The 20,116-nt window shown below is 43.9% G+C and overlaps 2 protein-coding genes and 1 long non-coding RNA gene across 8 annotated transcripts; 1 reads left to right on the top strand and 2 right to left on the bottom strand.

Moving 5' to 3' along the window:
• Window positions 1–853: 853 nt before the first annotated feature.
• On the bottom strand, window positions 854–5,464 carry LOC139615042 (uncharacterized). 6 transcript variants are annotated; one of them, XM_071472839.1, is made up of 5 exons: window positions 5,346–5,464; window positions 4,263–4,295; window positions 3,292–3,582; window positions 2,264–2,554; window positions 854–1,102 (listed from the first exon to the last, which is right to left on the bottom strand). In XM_071472839.1, exons 1-5 carry the CDS (start codon window positions 5,389–5,391, stop codon window positions 930–932), a joined length of 834 nt encoding a protein of 277 aa, XP_071328940.1. In that variant the 5' UTR covers window positions 5,392–5,464; the 3' UTR covers window positions 854–929. The 6 variants fall into 6 exon arrangements, with proteins under 6 accessions (XP_071328940.1, XP_071328941.1, XP_071328943.1 ...); XM_071472840.1 differs by lacking the exon at window positions 5,346–5,464 and adding an exon at window positions 4,429–4,529 and having other exon boundaries at window positions 855–1,102; XM_071472842.1 differs by lacking the exon at window positions 5,346–5,464 and adding an exon at window positions 5,080–5,213 and having other exon boundaries at window positions 856–1,102.
• A 21-nt stretch (window positions 5,465–5,485) lies between these two features.
• Window positions 5,486–6,724, top strand: LOC139615044 (uncharacterized). The gene is made up of 2 exons (XR_011687204.1): window positions 5,486–5,616; window positions 6,059–6,724. It is a non-coding gene; the product is annotated as an uncharacterized lncRNA (long non-coding RNA).
• Window positions 6,502–12,081, bottom strand: s1pr1 (sphingosine-1-phosphate receptor 1). Its single transcript, XM_071472838.1, has 2 exons — window positions 10,635–12,081; window positions 6,502–9,967 (listed from the first exon to the last, which is right to left on the bottom strand). The coding sequence occupies exon 2, from the start codon at window positions 9,843–9,845 to the stop codon at window positions 8,724–8,726; it is 1,122 nt and encodes a 373-aa protein (XP_071328939.1). The 5' UTR covers window positions 9,846–9,967; window positions 10,635–12,081; the 3' UTR covers window positions 6,502–8,723.
• Between the last annotated feature and the right edge of the window lie 8,035 nt (window positions 12,082–20,116).

The raw sequence follows: 20,116 nt of genomic DNA, 5'->3' as shown, positions 1-20,116 counted from the left end.
GCAGATTTGTGTCCAGAAATTGGAGTCTGGGTTGATGAGTAAGTCTTTTTCCCATTTGAGAGTCGGGATTGAGAGAGTTGGCTCTAATTCGGCTAAACTTACATAAATTCTAGAGAGTAGTTTTTGGGAAGGAAGTTTTAAAAAGTTTGCTATTCTTGGTGGGACTTCTAGGTCTAATTGCTTGAGGTTAAACCTAGCTTGAATGATGGATTTAAGCTGAAGATATTCTAGGTATCTGTTTTTGTCAATGCCGTAGAGTTCTACCAGTTTGTCAAATGGTATCATATGATTGTCTTGGAGAATATGTTCTAAGCATCTTATTCCTTTACTATACCATGTTGTAAAGTTTATTGTCTTTTTATTTTGCAGGATGTCAGGATTGTTCCAGATGGGTGAGAGTTTGCACGGGACCAGTGAAGACCCATTCATTTTCAGAAATTCCCACCAGGCCATCAGTGATGTACTGATATTGACACTCTTAAAGCATGGATATTGTTTGATTATGGGGCTAATAAATGGCAGGTCTTGGATTTGGGTGGTGTTGCAGAAAGTTTGTTCAATGTCCAGCCAAGTATGGTCAACTTGACTTTGTGTAGTCCATTTTAAGATGTATTGTAATCTATTGGCAAGAAAATAATTGTAGAAATTTGGAAGCTCCAGACCACCTCGATTTTTGGGTTTTTGTAGGGTTTTAAGGCTTATCCGTGGTGGCTTCGATTTCCATAAAAATCTGGATATTATGGAGTCCAGTGATTTGAATTTTCACAGAAAAGTTAATGGCAGCAAATAAAAGGTTATATTTCCTCCAGCTGTTGATTCTACAGCTGCACATTCACCAGACAACAACCTTTAGTTTTTTGATTATTTATTACTGAGTACTACATTTAACATACTTCTAATACAGAGTTGGTTACTTCAGTGTCTGTGGTTCAGTGTCCGGAGCTGCAGGTCTGGTCCAGCGTCAGGCTGCTGTTTGTCACTTGAACTGCAACCGTCACTCCGTCTGCACCAACAAACGTCCAGCTGCTGTTTCTAAGAGTCTCCAGCTGATCATCGTTCACTGAGACTTTACAGTCGACTGATGAAGCAACACGACTCCCATCTGCAGACATCAGACATCAGACATGAGGGTTCAGGATCAATAAACACTGTACTTCATCAACAGTCCTCTCCTGAGTCTGAGAACTTTCCAGCAGGTCGTCCTGGTCCTGTTGACCCATCAGGATGGAGGAAACTTCTTCACACTGGGAACAAAAATTCGTTTGGAATGAAGAACGAGCTGATCAGATTTTGGTGGGCAAAGGTCAGAGGTCAAGAATTCATACACTAATTATGACACAATTGAAAATAAATGTCTAATAGGGTGAAGTGATGAATTGATGACATGTTATATCCAAAAGTTCAAAGGTCAACTTCACTGTGACATCATAATATTCTGCAGAAGTTGTGACCATGTTTCCTGTAACTTGATTGGTCGGTGGAGGAAGCAGCTGTGAGGTGTTGATTCTAAAGTTTAATGAGACAAAGTTTTGATTATTTAAACGTTTTTCTGCTGGATATTTTCTTGATGATTTGGTTTATTAAACTTCAGGAAAACATCTGGTCTCAGTGTCTCAGGTCAGAGAAGACGAAAGTAAAGTACACAAACTTGACTCAGCAAACATTTGACCTAAACATCAATGATCAAAGCAGATAGCAGATAGTTTTCTGTTGATCGATTCACTGATGTACTGACTTGATCAATACAACAGGTGAACATGGAGGAGACCAGAAAACAGGTGTGTATGTTGTGTCTTCACGTGTCTGGTGTCTCACTCCTCTTTAATGTGAAGTCCAGAGTTCAAATGAAAAAAGGCTCATTAAACACTCTCGATACTCTCATTGTGTTTGTGTCCATGTTTTTGTTGCTTGAACTAATCCAGACTGAAGTGGACTGAAGTGGACACATTATAGAACAGAAGTGAATCTGGAGGTTTGAGGTCCTCTGTGGTGGAGGACGTCCTCAGGTCTTTAACAGGTATAAATACTGTAACAGTACAGAAGTATCAGTTTCTAAATATACTTCAAGCACCAACAGTAAAAGATTCAGATGATACTATTGGTTTCTAAGTATCGATGGGTTCATGTGTTCATCACTGCTGCGATCAATAAAGTCTTAACCTGTAATAAAACATCTGAATGTATTTGGTGAATACATACACAGACTCTACAGACACTCACTATGATTGGCTGCGACTCAGGTTAAGTCTGATTGGTTCCTTACCGACGACAAACAGCAGGCTGTGGTTGCTGGGCTCCGAGCGGATGTAGAGTCGTTCATCTGGATCATATGTGCAGGTGAGGTTGACCCGGAGCAGCAGGGAGGGTTTCTCCCAGACAGAGAGCTGCCGGCCCGTCATGTTTCTGCTGCAGGACCCCTCTGTGACGTAGACGCTGTCTCTGTAGAAGTGGCAGCTGGAGACGGAGCGGAGCGGAGGGGAACATGTGACCTCCACGCTGTCATCAGGTGAGATGAAATGACGGCTGATGGACAGGCCGGGACTGGGACTGCTGCCTGGAGGAGAGACCACCAACACAGACACGGCGTCCTCAGAGTAACTCAATCAGAGAACCCCCACCTGACCTCTGTGATTGGTCAGCTGTGTGGCGGCAACAAAGTGGGCGGGCTTTAAAGCTGCTATCTCATTCATGTGGTGTCCAGAAAACTGATGTGACCGCCTCATCAAGTCGGAGCTTGTTGAGTTGTTGACGTCATCGACGCAGAAACATGGTGGACAAAGATAAATGTTGCTACAGTTGTTTTAACTCGTTGATAAGCGGCTGTGTTTCACTTGTTAACTCGCTGTGAAAAACTATGTCCACCAGGGGGCAGATTAGAGCCTGATCATCCCTGAACACACTCTGATCATTGTCCAATAAACAGAAAAAGACACGAGGACGTTACAGTGTTGAAGTGAGGTCACTGCAGCTGGACATCGTAGACGATTTGTCAGGTGGACGCGCTCTGTGAGTCTCTGTTTAAATCAGCCGCTGACTGAACTGTGACACGCCCCCACAGGTCAAGAGCTGAACTGCAGCTCATGGATGTGGGGTGTCCATCACTGAGGAAGAATATCAGCTAACTCCCCCTGCTGAGCTTATCACATAAATCAGATGGAGCTGTGCTAACGCTTTCCCTCTGCTTCCAGTCTTTGTGCTAAACTAGGCTAAATCTGTCCTTGACCTGTCTCTGTGCTGGTCCATATGAAACCTCTGAATTTCTTTTCACGGTCATTAAACTGGTCCTCTTACCCCAGACGGTGACACCCCCCCAGTCACTGAACACTGAGGTGTAGTCCTGGAGGGTGTAGTCACACCTGAGGAGGATCCGGCTGCCAACCGGCTGATTTCCCAGCAGCACTTGGGAGGACAGGTGGAAGGCGCAGACATAACCTAAAGCCGTCTTCAGTCTGAAGGGGACAGTAGAGTCTCCTCTGAAAAGACGACAATTTCCTCCAGTGTAGTCGATAGGAAGAGTACAGGAGACTTTCACCTTCTCTCCGTCCATGATTTCCTGGTTGCCGATGATGATCCAGGGTTTTTCTGCAGAGAAGACAGGACAGGAGGACAGGTGTGGACAGGTGAGAGAGGATCATTACTCAGTGAGGTGTGTTTAAAGCTGAGTCAATAGAAAAAGATTACATTTTTCCATGTTCCTGTTTTTATTGTTGTGATTATAAATTTGTCAAATAAAAACTTTTTTTTTTTTTTTTAAAGATACTTTCTTTGGGCATTTTTTGCCTTTATTGACAGGACAGTAGAGAGTGACAGGAAAGGGGCAGAGAGAGAGGGAATGACACGCAGGAAAGAGTCGGGCCGGTCAGGAGTCGAGCCGGCGCTCGCCTGCTGAGAGCTTCCGCTCATGTGGTACGCGCCCTAACCACTCCGCCATCGGGCCAAATAAAAACTCTGAGGCCCCAAAATCCTGACAGATGATTTTATAAAATGAGCTTTGGATAATTTGTTGTGATCTTGTATTGTGTGTGTGTGTGTGTGTGTGTGTGTGTGTGTGTGTGTGTATAGATGACAATAATGTGTACACAGAGATATGATCTGCACAAATCAGTACAAGACTTAAAAAGATAACACTTTAAACGGTTTCAGAGAAAAGGATCGAACACACATTGTGTGTCTGTCAGAGTCACAGCTACACATCTATAGGACCAAACTCAGTGGAAATGAATAGAGGCACTGACATCTTCACACCTGGACACTTCACTCACCTGTCCATAACGACCTGGCTGCTGCCGTCCAGCCTGTCAGTCAGAGACAAACAGGAAGTCACGTGTTGAGGTTGAAGGAAAACACAGGAAGTCACTGTTTAAAATGTTGTTTTTACTTCATTATCATCACACAAATAGTTAGAATAGATTGATGTACGCTGCCTACTATTATACACTTGGTCTGTCGCACCAAAGTCCACCATCAGTACGGCCTGTGACACACTTCACAAGAATCATCGGCTGAACCGAACCCAGTCTGATCCACCGGGCTGATCCCACACAGCTACAGCACCTCCCTCCCTCCCTCTGACCGTCCCAGACACTTTCTCATCATCCCCAGGACAAAAGGACGTCGTTAGGCCCTGTTCAGACCTGGTATTAACATCCGTCCTGAGTGATCTGATCACAGGTGTTCAGCTCCAAATTCAGGGGCGAACGCACTGAGGACGCATTCAGGACACATTTGAGATCCGATCACTCAGACCACATGTGTCCACTTTCTTATAGCAGTGTGAACATGAATGTGTCCTGGCCATATTGAAGGACCGCCTCCTCTACTGACGTCCTCTGACACAGGCTGATTAGTCCCGTCACAGTTTATAATAAAATATTTTCCTGTTTCTAATGAATAAAACTTTATTTCACTGTAGAGCTGTGAGCAGAGCAGTGATTCACTTTCATTACCTCTCTCTCTCTCTCTCCTTCTCTCTCTCACTCACTCACTCACACACACACACACACACACACACACACACACACACACAGAAACACATTGACATCGGACCCGTCTGTCTGATTGGCTAAAAACACCTCATACCTGTTAATTTGCATATGAAGCGGGAAGTGAGATCCGATCACAGGTGTCACTGGAGACGCATTTGAAAGCAGGTGTGATCACACCTGTCCACTGTGATCAGATCACTCAGGACACGTTAATACCAGGTCTGAGTGTCGAGCCCTGATGACCTGTGATGACAACAGGGAGATGATTTCACCTGTTTCCTTCAGGTTCAGTCTGATTATTCTCCAGATACACAGCTGTCCAGATGTGAGCAGCTGCAGCAGGAGGTCATGTGAACTCACAGCAGAGAGACAGAGTGAGGAGCAGAACCGGGTCCATCAGGTCCATCCTGCTGAGGCTCTGAGGGTGACTGACCAGCTGAAGACCGGATCAGATCCTGACCTTCACCACGTTACACATTAACTCCTGCACTGTTTGCTGACGGAAGCTGGTTGTGTAACTCTGAAGACTCGTGATCATTTCAACTGGATTTTCATTTAGTCTGAAAAACAGGAAACAGCAAAAACCAGAAAACCGTCCAGGTGGACTGGAACCAACCATCCTGTCTGACAGGTTGTTACTGAATTAACCAATCACTTCATCTTTGCTTTGTTCAATTTGAACTTTTTTTACGTCAGCAGATGTTTTTTCAGTTTTCACATTTCTAACCTTCAGTTTGCTGTAGTGTTGTGATGTGGCCACAGGGAGGAAGCACAAACCCACACTTTTTTTTCCTCCTTTCTTCCTTTCCTTCCTTCATCCCTCATTTGAGGGATCTTCCTCTTTCCATCTCTACCACCTTAACGTCTTCGTCCTTTCCTTCTTTTCCCTCCTTGTTTCCTCCTCCTGATTCCTTGTTTACTACACTCTTCCTCCTCTAACTCACTTTTGTCTGCTTCCTCTTTTTCTCCTTCACCTTCTTGTCTCTTTCTTTCCTCCTGTCCTTTCCTTGTCCTCTTCTCCACCTAACCTCTGAGGATGTTGTTGTTCACTCTCTCCTCTTTTATTCTTTCAGATTTCAGGCCCCTCAGGGGCCTCCTGCTGCTCCAGGGGCCACAATCCTCTGCTGTGACCCTGACTTTGATGGATGGATCCTGGATTAACTAGGTCACCCATCAGGACCAGGACCAGTGTGAGATCCTGCAGCCTGATGTTTCATCTTTTTTTTCACATAAACCATTTAAATTCATTTATTTTTCCCTCAGCCAGAAGCTTCTGTTGTCACAACCTCTGGATGTCTGCAGGGAGGGAATCTGCCTCGTCCAATAAAAACCCAGGTCCAGGTCAGCTGATTGTTTTAGATGAAGGTGGACTCACAGCAGGATCAGGATGTTTCACGCAGACTAGGATCAGTCTGGATCAGACTGTGAGGTCATCAGCTGACCCTGATCTGTGCGTCCAATCAGAACAAGAGCTTCTCAGCAGCTTCTCTCATGTGATTTGTTCAAACACAAACTGTGTGTTTCTACTTGTATCTTTATTAGGTGCTAACAAACCAACACTCAGGATTAAACAGTGCAGACAGACGGACACAGTTCAGGCTGTAAAACACAACATTAATGGATTAATTGATTAGCTACTGACAGAGGATGAAACTTGAGGAGGAGTGGTTTCCATGGTAACAGCGTTTTATCTCTACAAAAGCTCATTCCTGACAAAATAAAATATGACGATGATGAAATGATTCGATTCTTAAAACGTGAATTTTCTCTATGAGGTTCTGAGCACTGTGAGGTTCCTTCACAGATACAAGTAAATGTGACTCTAGTAGTTTTTAACTTGAGAAAACAATCTCCCTTTAAGGTCCATTGAGTTGCTGTTCTCAGCTTTCAATTGCATCACATGAGCTTCCTCAGCAGATGTTACCTGTTGCAGATGTTTAAATTCCCATTTTTTTTTAGGGTTACTTTAAAGACTTTTTGTCCTTTTATTGGCTCAAAAGCTGAGAGTCAAAGTTTTTTCATGACCTTGAAATATGCTGATGAAGACCATATGATATGATCGAACTCTCCAGAACAGTTATTAAATGGACTTAGAGATGAGACTGTTTTGTTAGAGAATAAACTTCAAACTTCAATTTTGAGAATCAGAATGGATTTAAATTTAAAAGGTGTTATAATTCTGAGATATTCACAAGGACGTCATTTTTTTTTCCACATGAACTGATTTAGTTTCGGCAGAAAAAGTTTCCGTAGATCTGAGACACGACTGAACGAACCTGAAGAGAAAAAACACTTTTTTCCTCCTGATTTCAAATATGAATCAACTCGACTATACAGACGTCGCTACTGACGATGGCAACAACACACAGGAAGTAGAAAATACATTCTGACAGACAGTCTCTACAACTTTTACAGTTAACTTTTTACAAAATCATCACAAACACGTGAGCTCAGAGTTCAGCTGCTTCTCAGACTCACTGATGATCAGTTTTACATCAACAGTTTCTGAGTGAAGCAGCTTTCACCTGACGTCACTGAACCAGGGTCATGTTGTCATGTCCTGTAGTTCTGGTCTGAGTCTTTACATTGTCAAACCTCATGTTACCATAGTAACAGTCAGTACAGTGTGTGTGTTGACCGATGCTTCCTCTAATATGACCACACAGCTCCTGCACCTATTCAGGTTTGTAGCTAATGCTGCATTCATGACATGTTGGAAAGTCAGAAATTACAAGCTCCAAATCTGATGAACAGGTCAGAAACTCAGGTCCCTGATGTACCTGACGTCAGAACAACACTGATTTACAAACTCTGTTTAATTGGTTCAGTCATTTACTATTGAAGGTGATATATTCACATCACATGGCTACAAACAGTAGTTCGTTCACTTCAGACATTTTCTGTCTGACTCAACCACAACTTTTCATTGTAAAGACAAACTGTGCCCACGTTGTTGATCATGTGAACGCACGTTTTGGACCCACTCAGAAATTTCTGAGTTTCCCATCGTCTTGAACGCAGCATGAGGCAGTGCAGGTCTTACACATGGTGAGTGTTTGTAGCAGCAGTTTAACTCAGCTGTTTGGTCTCATCACACCGGTCTGACCTGAACCCTCGGACACATCCAGATGTGGGAGATGATGACAGATGTTGACCCTTTCAGAAAGACGTGAGGATCAGACATTGATGAAGCGGCTGAGCTCTGAGTTCACGTGTTGGTTTCCACAAGGAGGAAACACAACAAAAACATTTCCATGAATTAATTTTCTTAAATATTTGACAGATGTGAGTTTAAGCGCTACAGGTTCTAGTTGTTCTTAGAGGGTCAGTACAAGGTCTGATTCTTCTTCTACCAGGGTCAGTAACACATTGAATCTGGACCACCACGATCCACATTAACCAAGTAAGTTCAGATAGACCTGAACCTGAAGTGTAGCTGCGTGTTGGAGCAGAGATCCTCCAGAGATCCACCAGGTAAACCAGCTGATCCTCCTGCAGGCGTTCTCATGTGTTGATGAGAGGTGATAGATCTGGACCTCCTCTATCTGAGGTTCACTGGTCCCAGTTAAACCAGTTTGAAAGTCTCCGTAAGTGCTGTGAGTCCTGATCAGCTAAAGGTTCAGATCGGTTGGTGAAGACGCCACCTGGCACCGTTCACACCTGTTTGAGTACAAACTCTCCATCTGACCCCGTACATCCTTCTCTTTGCGACTCGTTACAGGTTGAGCATTTGGACATTTAGGACGACGAGGTGACGTTCCCCGAGGACACCACCGTTGTCTCCCTCGGCGAGTACTCCACCTCCTCCTTGTTGGGGTGGGGGGAGTTATCGGACTTACTGCGGCTAAACTCTGCGCCCACAATGGGCCCAGTGAACTTGGCGTTGGGCCGGATACAGGCTGTGCAGCAAAGTAGCGTCTTGAGGAAGGCGCGGCGCATCTCATTGCTGGTCAGCGTGTAGATGAGCGGATTCATGGCAGAGTTGAGGACAGCGAGAGCCAGGAACCACTCGGCCTTGTAGAGGATGGGGCAGCTCAGCGTCTCACAGGCCACATCCAGCAGCAGGAGGATGAAGAGCGGCGCCCAGCAGGCAATAAAGCAGCTCAGGACGATGATCACGGTCTTTAGCAGTGCTAGCGACTTCTCTGAGCTCTTGCTGTTGGCACCGGTGTTACCGCGTCCGTTGGACACTTTGCGGAAGACGAGTTTGCGGCTGCGAGTGCGCACTAGCACATAGATCCGAGCGTAGAGCACCACGATGGCCATGAGGATGATGCTAAAGACAGTGGTGCAGAACAGGATGTAGGTCTTGTGGTAGAGCGGCAGCACAGTGGAGCACTGCGTCATGCTCTGGATGCAGTTCCAGCCCATCACCGGCAGGCCGCCCAGCACCGCCGCGATCATCCACACAGTGCTGATGAGCAGGAAGACGCGGCAGGTATTGCCATTGTTGTGCAGCTTCATCTTCAGCATGGTGAGGTGGCGCTCAATGGCGATGGCCAGCAGGCTGAAGACAGACGCCGCCAGCGCCACAAACATGCTGCCCTCCCTGAAAAACCACTGCGTGGGCGTCAGCTTGTAGGTGTTGGCGCCCGACAGCAGGATGTTGGCAGTGTAGACGATGCCTGCCAGCAGGTCGGACAGCGCCAGGTTCCCAATGAAGTAGTACATGGGCTTGTGGAACTTCTTGGTCCTCCAGATGGTGGTCAGGACCAGGATGTTCTCCAGGATGATGAAGCAACACACAATGATGAAGACCACCGAGTCGGCCTTCAGACCAGAGTCCTGCTCCGTCTTGCGGAACTTGCCGGTGTAGTTGTAGTGCTTGGCGATCAGGTCGGAGTAGCTGGGCTCAGCCATGGTCTGCAGCTGCAGCAGGAGTCCAGCAGGGGGCACTATGTCCTCAAACTTCAGTCCTTCATGTCAGGTAATAACCCTGAAGAGGAGCAGAGAGAGTCCTGCTGCTGGAGGGGGACATGGTCCTGCAGAGAGACACACAACTGTCAGACTCTCATCAAACCGGTCCCTGAAAACTGTCACACCTGGTCTCTGGTGGTTCAAGGACAAACATGAAAAACACCTGAAACATTTTCAGATCTTCTGACCTTTACTCTTTTATTGTGATGTTTTCAGGACCTGGTCCCTCTGGACCACGAACCCTCAGTCTGAAGACTCACAAACACTTCAGCTGCTTTTACTGAACAAACTGTAAAACACGCTTTAACTCATGAACAGTTCGGTCTGTGAATTTTACAGCAGCTGGTGAATGAGTCTGTTGGTTTGTTCAGTGACTTGAATAAATCTGCTCCAGCTCATTTTTAACGTCATGTCCTTGAGGAAAATTCGCTCATTTCTAAAACCAAAAACTAAAACCAAAAACTAAAACCAAAAACTAAAACCAAAAACTAAAACCAAAAACAGAAACTCTGACGTCACGTTAGTCTTTTAACGTTGTAATAACAGTTTCTACTGTGATTTGATTCCCTGGCTGACCTGAGTGCAGCTGAGCTCAGACGCCCCTGGACGAAACAAACAGAGTCTGAAACTTTATTTGATTAAAAACTGAATCTCTGACGCTTCACCGAAGCTTCCCGCGCCTGTTCCCGCACAGAAAACCGGTTTAAATCGAGATGAAAGGAGATTTTTTACCTTGAAGCAGAGTCCGGAGAAAAGAGTCCGACAGCAGAGCGGGACCGAGCAGAGAGCGACACACACACACACACACACACACACACACACACACACACACACACACACACACACACAGGGTGGTGATGATGATGACGATGAAGATGATGATGCTGCCCTCCTTCTCGGCTCATTGTGTTTTTGCGCCTTTATTCTTCATGAAAACTGATCAGATCGATAATGAAACCAATTAATATATTAACAAGAATTATCAAGAATATATTAACATCAGAATTTAATTGGCCTTTATTGTGAAAGAATCAAACAACAGGAAATGTTCTAAACTGTTTAAACGCGTTTTTATTGCCCTGCGAAATATTCTGTTCCCAGAGCTTTCAACCAGATCCTGTGGAGTAAGTAAGTAAGTGGACCTTTGTCAGTCATAATTAAAATCTATAAGAACAAATGTTTAGGTTATAAACACCACAAATGTAAATTATAATTATAAAACACAGTGAAATCACATGTGTTAAACACAATGACAACAAACAATGACAGGTCAAAGGTCAAAGAGCTGCAGAAATAAATAAGAAAATGATCCATGAAAACAAAGTATCAGGTATAAATCAGAGAATAATCAATAATAATAACTGAAAATTATTATAAACAGTTTGATATGAAGAATCAGCAGAAACAACAGAACTGTAGATAAATATAAATATAACGGTTTAATAATATTAATGTCAGGTAACATCCAGCTGAACCTCCCACACACACACACACACACACACCCCACTCCCTCCATATTGAGTCCAGCTCTGTGATCTCTGACCTTCATCATATCTGTGTGTGTGTGTGTGTGTGTGTGTGTGTGTGTGTGTGTGTGTGAAGGGGGTTGGGCGGTGAGGGGGTGGAGCTCTGCTAAAGGACGCAGCCTTTAACTGAGCAGACTCAGTCTCAGTGTTGTGTCTTCAGTGGACAAACACATGAGACAGACTGTTAGAGTCAGACCCTCAGGTGATCTGATCCTGGACCAGGTCTAACAGGGTCTCATGGATCCTGGGTGGAGTCACCACAGTCAGTGTCAGAGCCTGAAGAACACACTCACTGTTACAAAGATAAAGGTAGAAACACCTGAGTGACAACTGATGACAGGTATTTGATTAATACCATAGACTCAGATCATTAATTGGTGTAACGATCTTCAGGCTCCGAGGACTTGGTCTCACCTGTTGGTTTCAGGGGGTTCACCTGTGGGACTGAAGGAAATCACAGATGTAATGACGCTGAGCATCTCAGTAAAATCTTCATGTTTGTTCGACCTCCACAGAGTCCACATCATTAATCTGGTTCTGGTTCTGTTCATACTCTCACTGATCCTGGTTCAGGTCAAAGATCCTGATCTGGTTTAACAACCCATTTATTTAGATTTAATATAAACCACCATGTTTACTGACCTGAACCAAAGAGCTACTGCTGTCTGAACCACAGACTGGTCTCTGGGTGTGGACCTGGTCTCTGATGTGGACCTGGTCTGTGGGTGTGGACCTGGTCTGTGGATGTGGACCTGGTCTCTGGATGTGGACCTGGTCTGTGGGTGTGGACCTGGTCTCTGGATGTGGACCTGGTCTGTGGGTGTGGACCTGGTCTCTGGATGTGGACCTGGTCTCTGGATGTGGACCTGGTCTGTGGGTGTGGACCTGGTCCTATTTGCTGTTGCAGTTTTAAAACATCAGTATGTAAAACATGGAGTCCCTCAGGGCTCAGTTCTGTTTTTTGACTTCCAGTGCTATGCTGATGATACTCAGGTGTATGTACAGTCAAGGCCCCATCTGATCCCACCCCCTGGATTGATCAGCAGATTAAAGACATCACCGCCTTTTCACCTTTTCCCTCCTCAGCTGCTCGTCCTGAAGATAGATAGATAGATAAAACATACGACACGTTTATAAAAAACAACACTGTCAAAAATTCAGATTAAGATCTTTAAACCAGGACCTGCATCCATCCCGGTTCGGAGTCACTGGTCTGAGGTAAACCTGGTCCAGGTTCCAGGTACTGCTGTAACTCTGTACCTCAGCGTCGACAGTGACACCACAACAGGAGATGATGACATCATAAATGACACCTCTTACACCTTCTCACAGAGGTGCATTGTGGGATCAGCTCTCTGGGATATCTATGGTGTGACCTCACTTCCTGTCCAGGTGACTCCATTATTTCAGACCTGCAGATCAACTAGTCATCCTGGAACAGTTGGTTACTATGGTAACAGTGAGGTAAACCTGGTCAACATAAGACCACAATGATTTCAGAACAAACTGGGAACAGTGGGATTATACTGGAGATAAACTGTGAGCAGAACTGGAGTATAAAGGACCTGTACTGGGCAGCAGTAAAGTCACTGGTATCTGTGATAAACCGAACAGACGGGAATTACACTTGGAAAACTGGAAATACACACAGAGTATACTGGGAATGTTCTGAGGGAAAACCCTCTGACCAGTTTTTCTCAGTGTACTGGGACTGTTGTTGATAAACCAATGGGACCATACTGGGAATATGTGAAGGCACCACAGTGGAATGTTGCTGTAAAAATGCTGGAAATATATTGGGACCATACTGGTCATACTGGGAGCATACTGGTGTTGGACATGTGACCAGCTGGTTTCCTGTTCGCTGCTCAGAGAAAACAGATGAACAGAGAGTGTTGGAGGGGGGGGTACAGGGGGAGGAGGGAGGTTGAGGGGGTGTGGGTAACAAAGGGCTCTTTCCTCGGAGCTGCTGACTGAATTCAGACTCTGCATAGTTGAGTGTCACCATGACGACGGCTGGAGGGAAACAGGGAACTGTAGACAAGAAGAACCACAGATGCAGACAGACAAAGACCACAGTCCTGGTCTGGTCTGATGCTGATCTAAAAACATGAATATTTCACTCAATGGAAACATACATGTGGTCTTGCTCCTTGTCCTGGTCTTGGTTCAGGCTTCAGTTGTAGACCAGAACCAAGGTTTGTGCAGAGTAAAAGGACAGCACTACATTGGTCCTGATCTTCCTTCTGTTCTCTGTTCCGATTCTGATCTTGGTCTTGGTCTGGTTCTGGACTTTGCCTTTATCTTAGTCCCTTTTACATCCTGTCTTGGTCTTTTCCCTGAACCTGGTCCCAGTCTTAGTCTTGGTTCTGCCCTTACTCCTGGTCCTGTTCCTGGTTTTGTTTTTGTCCTGGCCCTGCCTCTGGTCCTGTATTTTGCTGTGGCCTTGGACCCATATTAGTTCTCTCTTGGTATTGGTTTTGGTCCTAGTGCTGATCCTGCTCTTAGTCTTCCTTCTGCTCCTGGTCCTGTTCTTGATCATGCCCTTGGCCCCATTTAGGTTCTGTCTTGGTCTTGGCGTTGGTCCTGTTCTTAGTTTGGTCTTGGTCTTTGTACCTGCCACATTCCTGAGTTTTTCCTTTGTCCTGGTCATGAAACTGATCCCAGTTTTACTTTATTACTTTGTTCTGGTCCTGCTCTTGGTCCTGGTCCATTTCTTGTCTTGGCACTTGTTCTTAGTCTTGGACCAGGTCTCCGTCTTGATCCTGGGTGAGGGTGTTTTCACACCTGCACTGTTTAGACCAGTTAAATCAGACTCTGGTTCGATGTCCCCCTTGATGTGACTTGTTTGAGCAGGTGTAGACCACAATAACCACAACAAAACCTCCTGGAGGGGAGATGGTCTCTGCGTGGTCCCCCAATGAACCCTGGAGAGGTTAATCTGTGGTGGGAACCTGATCCAACTTCAATCCAACCTTGATCTGACCCACAGACCAGGTCAGGATGTGGTCTGCGGAGTGTGAACCCATCGATTCTGCTGGTCTAGATCATTACCCATGAGCCACCTCTGCTGTTGCTCCATGTTAAATTTTATGTGTTTCAGGACTCTGCACTCATCCAGAACACAGACCTTTTTCCTGTATTTACATTCTTGGCCCCGCCCCACATACATCTGACCAATCAGAGGCCTAAATGTCGTCACTGTTTTCGCAGCAGTTTGGTTTGTGTTTGAGAACAAACTGAACCAAGGTTCACAAACTCATCACCTGACACAGCAAACAAACAATATGTCTGTCCCTGAGGACTGGTCTTGGTCCTGGTCTAGGTCCTGGTCCTTTTTCTGATTCTAGTCTCTTTCTGCATCTGTATCTGGGTCTCAGTCCTGGTCTCGTTCTGCTGCAGTGAAACTTTAACTGCTGAGCATCTGCAGCCTGTAATTATGGTTTGGACTGAGTGTGTGTGTGTGTGTGTGTGTGTGTGTGTGTGTGTGTGTGTGTGTGTGTGTGTGTGTGTGTGTGTGTGTGTAACAGGAAAGCATTAGCCAGCTTCTTCCTCTCTGATTTCCTGTGATGTGATTCGTTTCCTGGGTTTAGAGGAATGTGGAGACTCGCCATTGCCATCGGGGGGAGGGGGTGGGGGTTGGTTGGGGGATGGGTGGGGAAGTAGATGGATGTGTGTGTTATTCTGTAAAGTAAAAAAAAATGCTGAAGAGCTGAGAACCCTGCAGGATCTGAAAAACCAAGACAGACCCTCTGAGATCCTGGACGTCTCTCAGACCTGGTTCTGTGTCTCTGTGAAGCTCTGGTGTTGTCCAGGTGAGACAGTCACAGGTAAGACTCACAGTGTGGTGTGGTCAGAGCAGAAATCTAACTTTTATTTTGAAGGTACACCAGCTGACACCGACGTGGTTGAGGAGGTTTTGACCTGGTCTGGTTTAGTCTACATTATGACTGGAGAACAGGTGCATCCTGAGTTCAGGTGACTCTGAACATAAACTCAGAGAACCAGTGTGTGTCTGTGTGTTGCGTCTGCAGCTTCAGTGTTGACAACAAACAGTGTGACATCATCACAGTGAGGGAACACATTTAACACAGTGTTGTGTAGTGTTGTGTTGTATTGTATATCATGTTCATGCAGATTTAAGGTTGTTTAGTTTATAATAGGGACCATGAACAAAAACACTGATGTACTAAACCAGGTCTGGCTGTGATCTGGTTCCACAGGATCCTGGTTTTAAGAAGACTTTTATTTGAAGCGTCAACAGTTTAATCTGAGAGTCAGACTCAACTGATCTGTGCTGACAACAACGTCTCATACAAGTGCATCGAAACACTGGAGAGGATGTGTCCTCAGTGTCCCTGGTGTCCCCGGTGTCCTCAGTGTCAGAGTCCTGCTCTGGACTCTGCTGGGGTTTGATCTCATGTTTGATTCTGTTTGATTCTGATTGGTCAGAGGTCTGGAGGAGGAGGAGAGCAGTTTCAGGAAGTCTGGTGATGCTTCTCCCACAGAACAAACAAACATCATCAGGACCTTCATGTCCTGACTAGAGAGAACAAACCTCTGCAGTCCTGCTGGAGCCTCCATCACTGAATCTATGAGAGCAAAGGTCAGAGGTCAACTGCAAACATCAGGAATTGTCCTGGACAGATAATTACAGTAACGTTATTTTACAGCTTCAAAATTTTCCAGGGAACTTTCCACATAATTCCTAAAAATGAGCTGATATTTAGCTGCAGATGACTGATGTGAGTCCAGGAAAGGGTTAGGGTTAGGGTTAGTGATTGTGAGTGATCGTTGCTGTAATTTAATTAACTGGAGATAAGATCAGAGTTTAGTCAGTCTGAAAACTACAGGCATGAATGTCAGTTCTACCAACATTCACTGATCACCTCAGCCATGAAGAATCCACAGCAAGAATTTATATCAAAACGTCTGTTTATGAAACTATTTTTCATAGAGGCTTTTATTCTGAAAGCACCTGCTGCTGAGAGTGGTCAGAGAGAACCAGACAGGAAGTGTGCTGCAAAACCAAAACAAGGAGCTAAAAGAGGCTGAACAGATAAGAAGAGCTGCAGAGGTGGAGATAATTGTCTGTGGGTTCATCACTTCCAGAAACAATGGAGCCGTTGTTGATATAAGTTATTGATCAGTGCAGATCACAACAGTCATAATTAGATCAGATGAACCAGAGGACAGAATTTAATTTATTTTACTGTGAAAAACACCTGAAACAAAGGAGACAGAGAAAATATCTGCTGATGTCCTCTGTCTCTGCCTGCTGGCTCCATCCTCTGTCTGATTGGCTGATGATCTGATCGTTCCACCTTAAAAACAGGAGGTTTACTGGGAATAAAGGCAGAAATCAATAATACTTTGAATACTAATGGTGGAGTGTAGACAGGACTCTGAATCACAGAGGAGTCACCCTACACTTTAAAACCTCGTCCTGTCTGAAGAGAGATTTAAGATTCACATCAGTGTGATGTCGTCAGAGACAGGAGGAACAATGAGAAGAAAATCATCATTTTGTGAATAGATTTGAGATATTTAAGATGTTTAATGTCAGAGAAAACACAAAATGTAGAAAAACATTTTTCTGTTAAAATTTCATATATTCTAAAATGAGTAAACATGAATAAAAATGAATCTTAAAACAATATTGTGACTTATTGTGGGAAAATGACATTTAAATTTTTTAATTCATTAAATATATATTTCAAAAACTATAAACTATAACTATACTATAAACTATAATACTTTAAAATATTATGATCTTTTTTTCTAACAAGATTATGACTTTAAATTACAACTTTTTCTTATGATATAAATTTTTTTTTAAAGGTACAACTTTATTTTTGAAATATTTTATTCTGTATTTCTAATCAAATTACAAATTTGTCATGTTTTAAAACTTTACTGATACATTTATACATATTAATACATATGAATTATACATCTCATTAAAAAAAATATGACTTATCTTCACAACATTATGACTTTATTCTCAAAACAAATTATCACAACTTTGTCTACATATCTATAAAATTACAATTATTTAATTTTTATTATTTGATTAAATTTTTTAAAATAATTTCTGAAATATTAGGTAGTTTTCTTAAAAATTGCAGCTTTTTCTTTCTTAAAACATGATGATTTATGTTTGTGTAGAATATAACTTTATTTCTTTCTTGAATATAACTTTTTCTCACACTGAACATTACAACTTAATATATATATATATATATATATATATATATATATATATATATATATATATATATATATATTTTTTTTTTTTTTTTTTTTTTTTTTTTTCAAAATTATTTTTATTGAATTTTCCTTGGATGCATGTTTATGTCAACTGTCAGGGCACACAAGATTTAATCAATATTTTAAATATTTTACATAAACTTAAACGTTTTTCATACAATTACTTTGTTGTATGACTTTATTTCATCGTTTTCTACGTATTTTTTGTCAGTGGGCAGAGACACAGGGACTGAACTGGACTCAGACTGGAGACTTCACTTGGTCAGTGTCTTAGACCACTAGTCCACCAGGACGCAGTGACCCTCATCATGTTCAGAGAGGAGGCCCAGCCTGGATGTCCCAGTGTTGAGGGGTACAAGGGGGACCAGGAGGTGGTGTTGGTGGGGGCACCGCAGGGTCCTCTTAGCATTCAGCGGAGCTCATTAGACATGCAAAGCTGTAGCGTTGGAGCTGCGGAGCTGAATGAGTTGCCTTTGTCCTGTAATTGGAGATGGTTCTGTGGGGGCCACAAAGGGAGCAGGGCCTACTCATTGCCCCCCCCCCCTGATTCATGCCCCCCTCTTCCCCGTTGTGTAAGGTTAAGGTTTCCAGGAAATGATCAATCACAGTTCGACCTGCAGAAAGTGACTTTGAACCTTCTCACCTGGCCACATAATGTTGACCTGCAGTTGTAGTACACCTGTTTAACATCACACAGGTATAACATCATCACCATGATCATGGTGACATCTACACCTTGTGAAACAGGTGTGCTCAGAGGAGGGAACGTTGTTGACCAGACCTTCTGACGTTCTGTTTGTCTGAGATGAAAAATCATTGTTGAGTCAGGTTAAAGTGAAAATGACGTAAGAATCAAACAAACTCGGCTCGACTGTGATGAAAATAAAAACTGTGGACAAAGGAGAAGAGGAAATAAGTACAGAGTGAGGAGCTCAGTGTTTCTACATGTTTACAAAGAGCAGTAATTAAATCTGTTGGTTTGGTCCTGTTTTATTTTTTAATTTCACAATGTTTCTGAACGTTCCCTGTTTTTAAGCTTTGTGTTCTCTACAGTAACGTTTGTGTTCTCTCACCATCTTAAATCTTGTGTTACTTCATTAGAGCTGGTTACACTCCCTCTGAGGATTTTTGTGTTTGTGTTCCTTACATAACTTGACAATCCTTAACACAACAGGGGAACCACAGGAACCACGTCACCTCACGGCACCTGCAAAGACCTTAGTTCGTTTCATCAGCAGACATGAAGCTGCTGAACCGGATCACACTGTGTTAACCTGTGTGTTCAGAGGCAGCAGAGCTCAGACAGGACGTGACTCTGTCTCTCAGGTTCTCTGACAGGTCCAGAGGACAGGAGGAACCTCACCTGATCTGCACACATCCTGTCACATGTGACGTCTTGTCACTGACTGCACTGATGGAGTGTGAAGCATCAGATCCAGGTCTAGCTGAGCAACGCCCAGAGATAAAACAAACATCCACTTCCTGTCACAGACGCATCACTTCTCTTCTGCTACTTGCCCCCCAGGACCACAGCAGAGCAGAGGGTGCCCCCACCTAACATGTGACTCATACCTCTGAATGTCTTCATCTCCATAGCAACAGCAGCTGAGGCTCATGGGAGTTGTAGTGATGAGTCAGAAACAAAGTGTAAATAATGGAGGTCAGAAGAGAAACGTGTGACAGATCTGAGGTCAGATTAAACCATCACTACAAACACTTTAATCCTGTTTAATCCTGTTTCTGTCTGAACAGACACAGACACGGGTCATGTGACCTCAGACACCTGGACCAACCTGAATGTTACTTCCTGAAGATCTGATTTCCTGACATTTTCAACATGTCAGCCTCTCAGGAAATAATGTTTGGATCTTGATGAAAAAAATCAGACAAATCTATGATGATGATCTTTGTACAGTGTGGTGCAGATGCAGATCATAATCTGGATCCTGATCATAATCTGGATCTGGACATGAGGTGTGAACTCTAGTCAGTTGGTCTAGTTTTGTTAGTATAATAATTATTACTCTTCCGGTGTCTGTGGAGGATTTACTCTGAACCAGCTTCTCTGACATTTAACCAAATTCTTTCAGTCAAGTTTGATAAATAATTTTTTTCCTGAAGTTTGTGAGTGAAGGTTGAGGATTTTTAAAGTTTAGGTTCAGATCAGGATCTGATTTGAATCTGAATTTGAAAGTGGATCTGAAGCTGAAGAGAAACAGTTAACAGAGATGGAGTCGATTCTCTGGATGACTGGAGCCGAACAAACCCTGAAACACAGCAACAAAAGACCACAATCCTCCTCTCCACCCCCCCACCCCCCCCTCCTCCTCTTCCTCACCCCAAAGAGGAGAGGAGCCCATTATGTAACCCACCAACCATCCCAGTCATTAATTGGTTCCCAGTTAAAAGAGCGAAGGG

The sequence above is a fragment of the Trachinotus anak genome, unplaced genomic scaffold (genome assembly GCF_046630095.1).
Source record: "Trachinotus anak isolate AG129_WGS33_773 ecotype Australia unplaced genomic scaffold, CSIRO_AGI_Tana_v1 ptg000040l, whole genome shotgun sequence".
In the NCBI taxonomy this organism is placed as follows: Eukaryota; Metazoa; Chordata; class Actinopteri; order Carangiformes; family Carangidae; genus Trachinotus; species Trachinotus anak.
The sequence above is the reverse complement of the archived record's forward strand: the minus strand, read 5'-3'. Positions and strand labels throughout refer to the sequence as shown.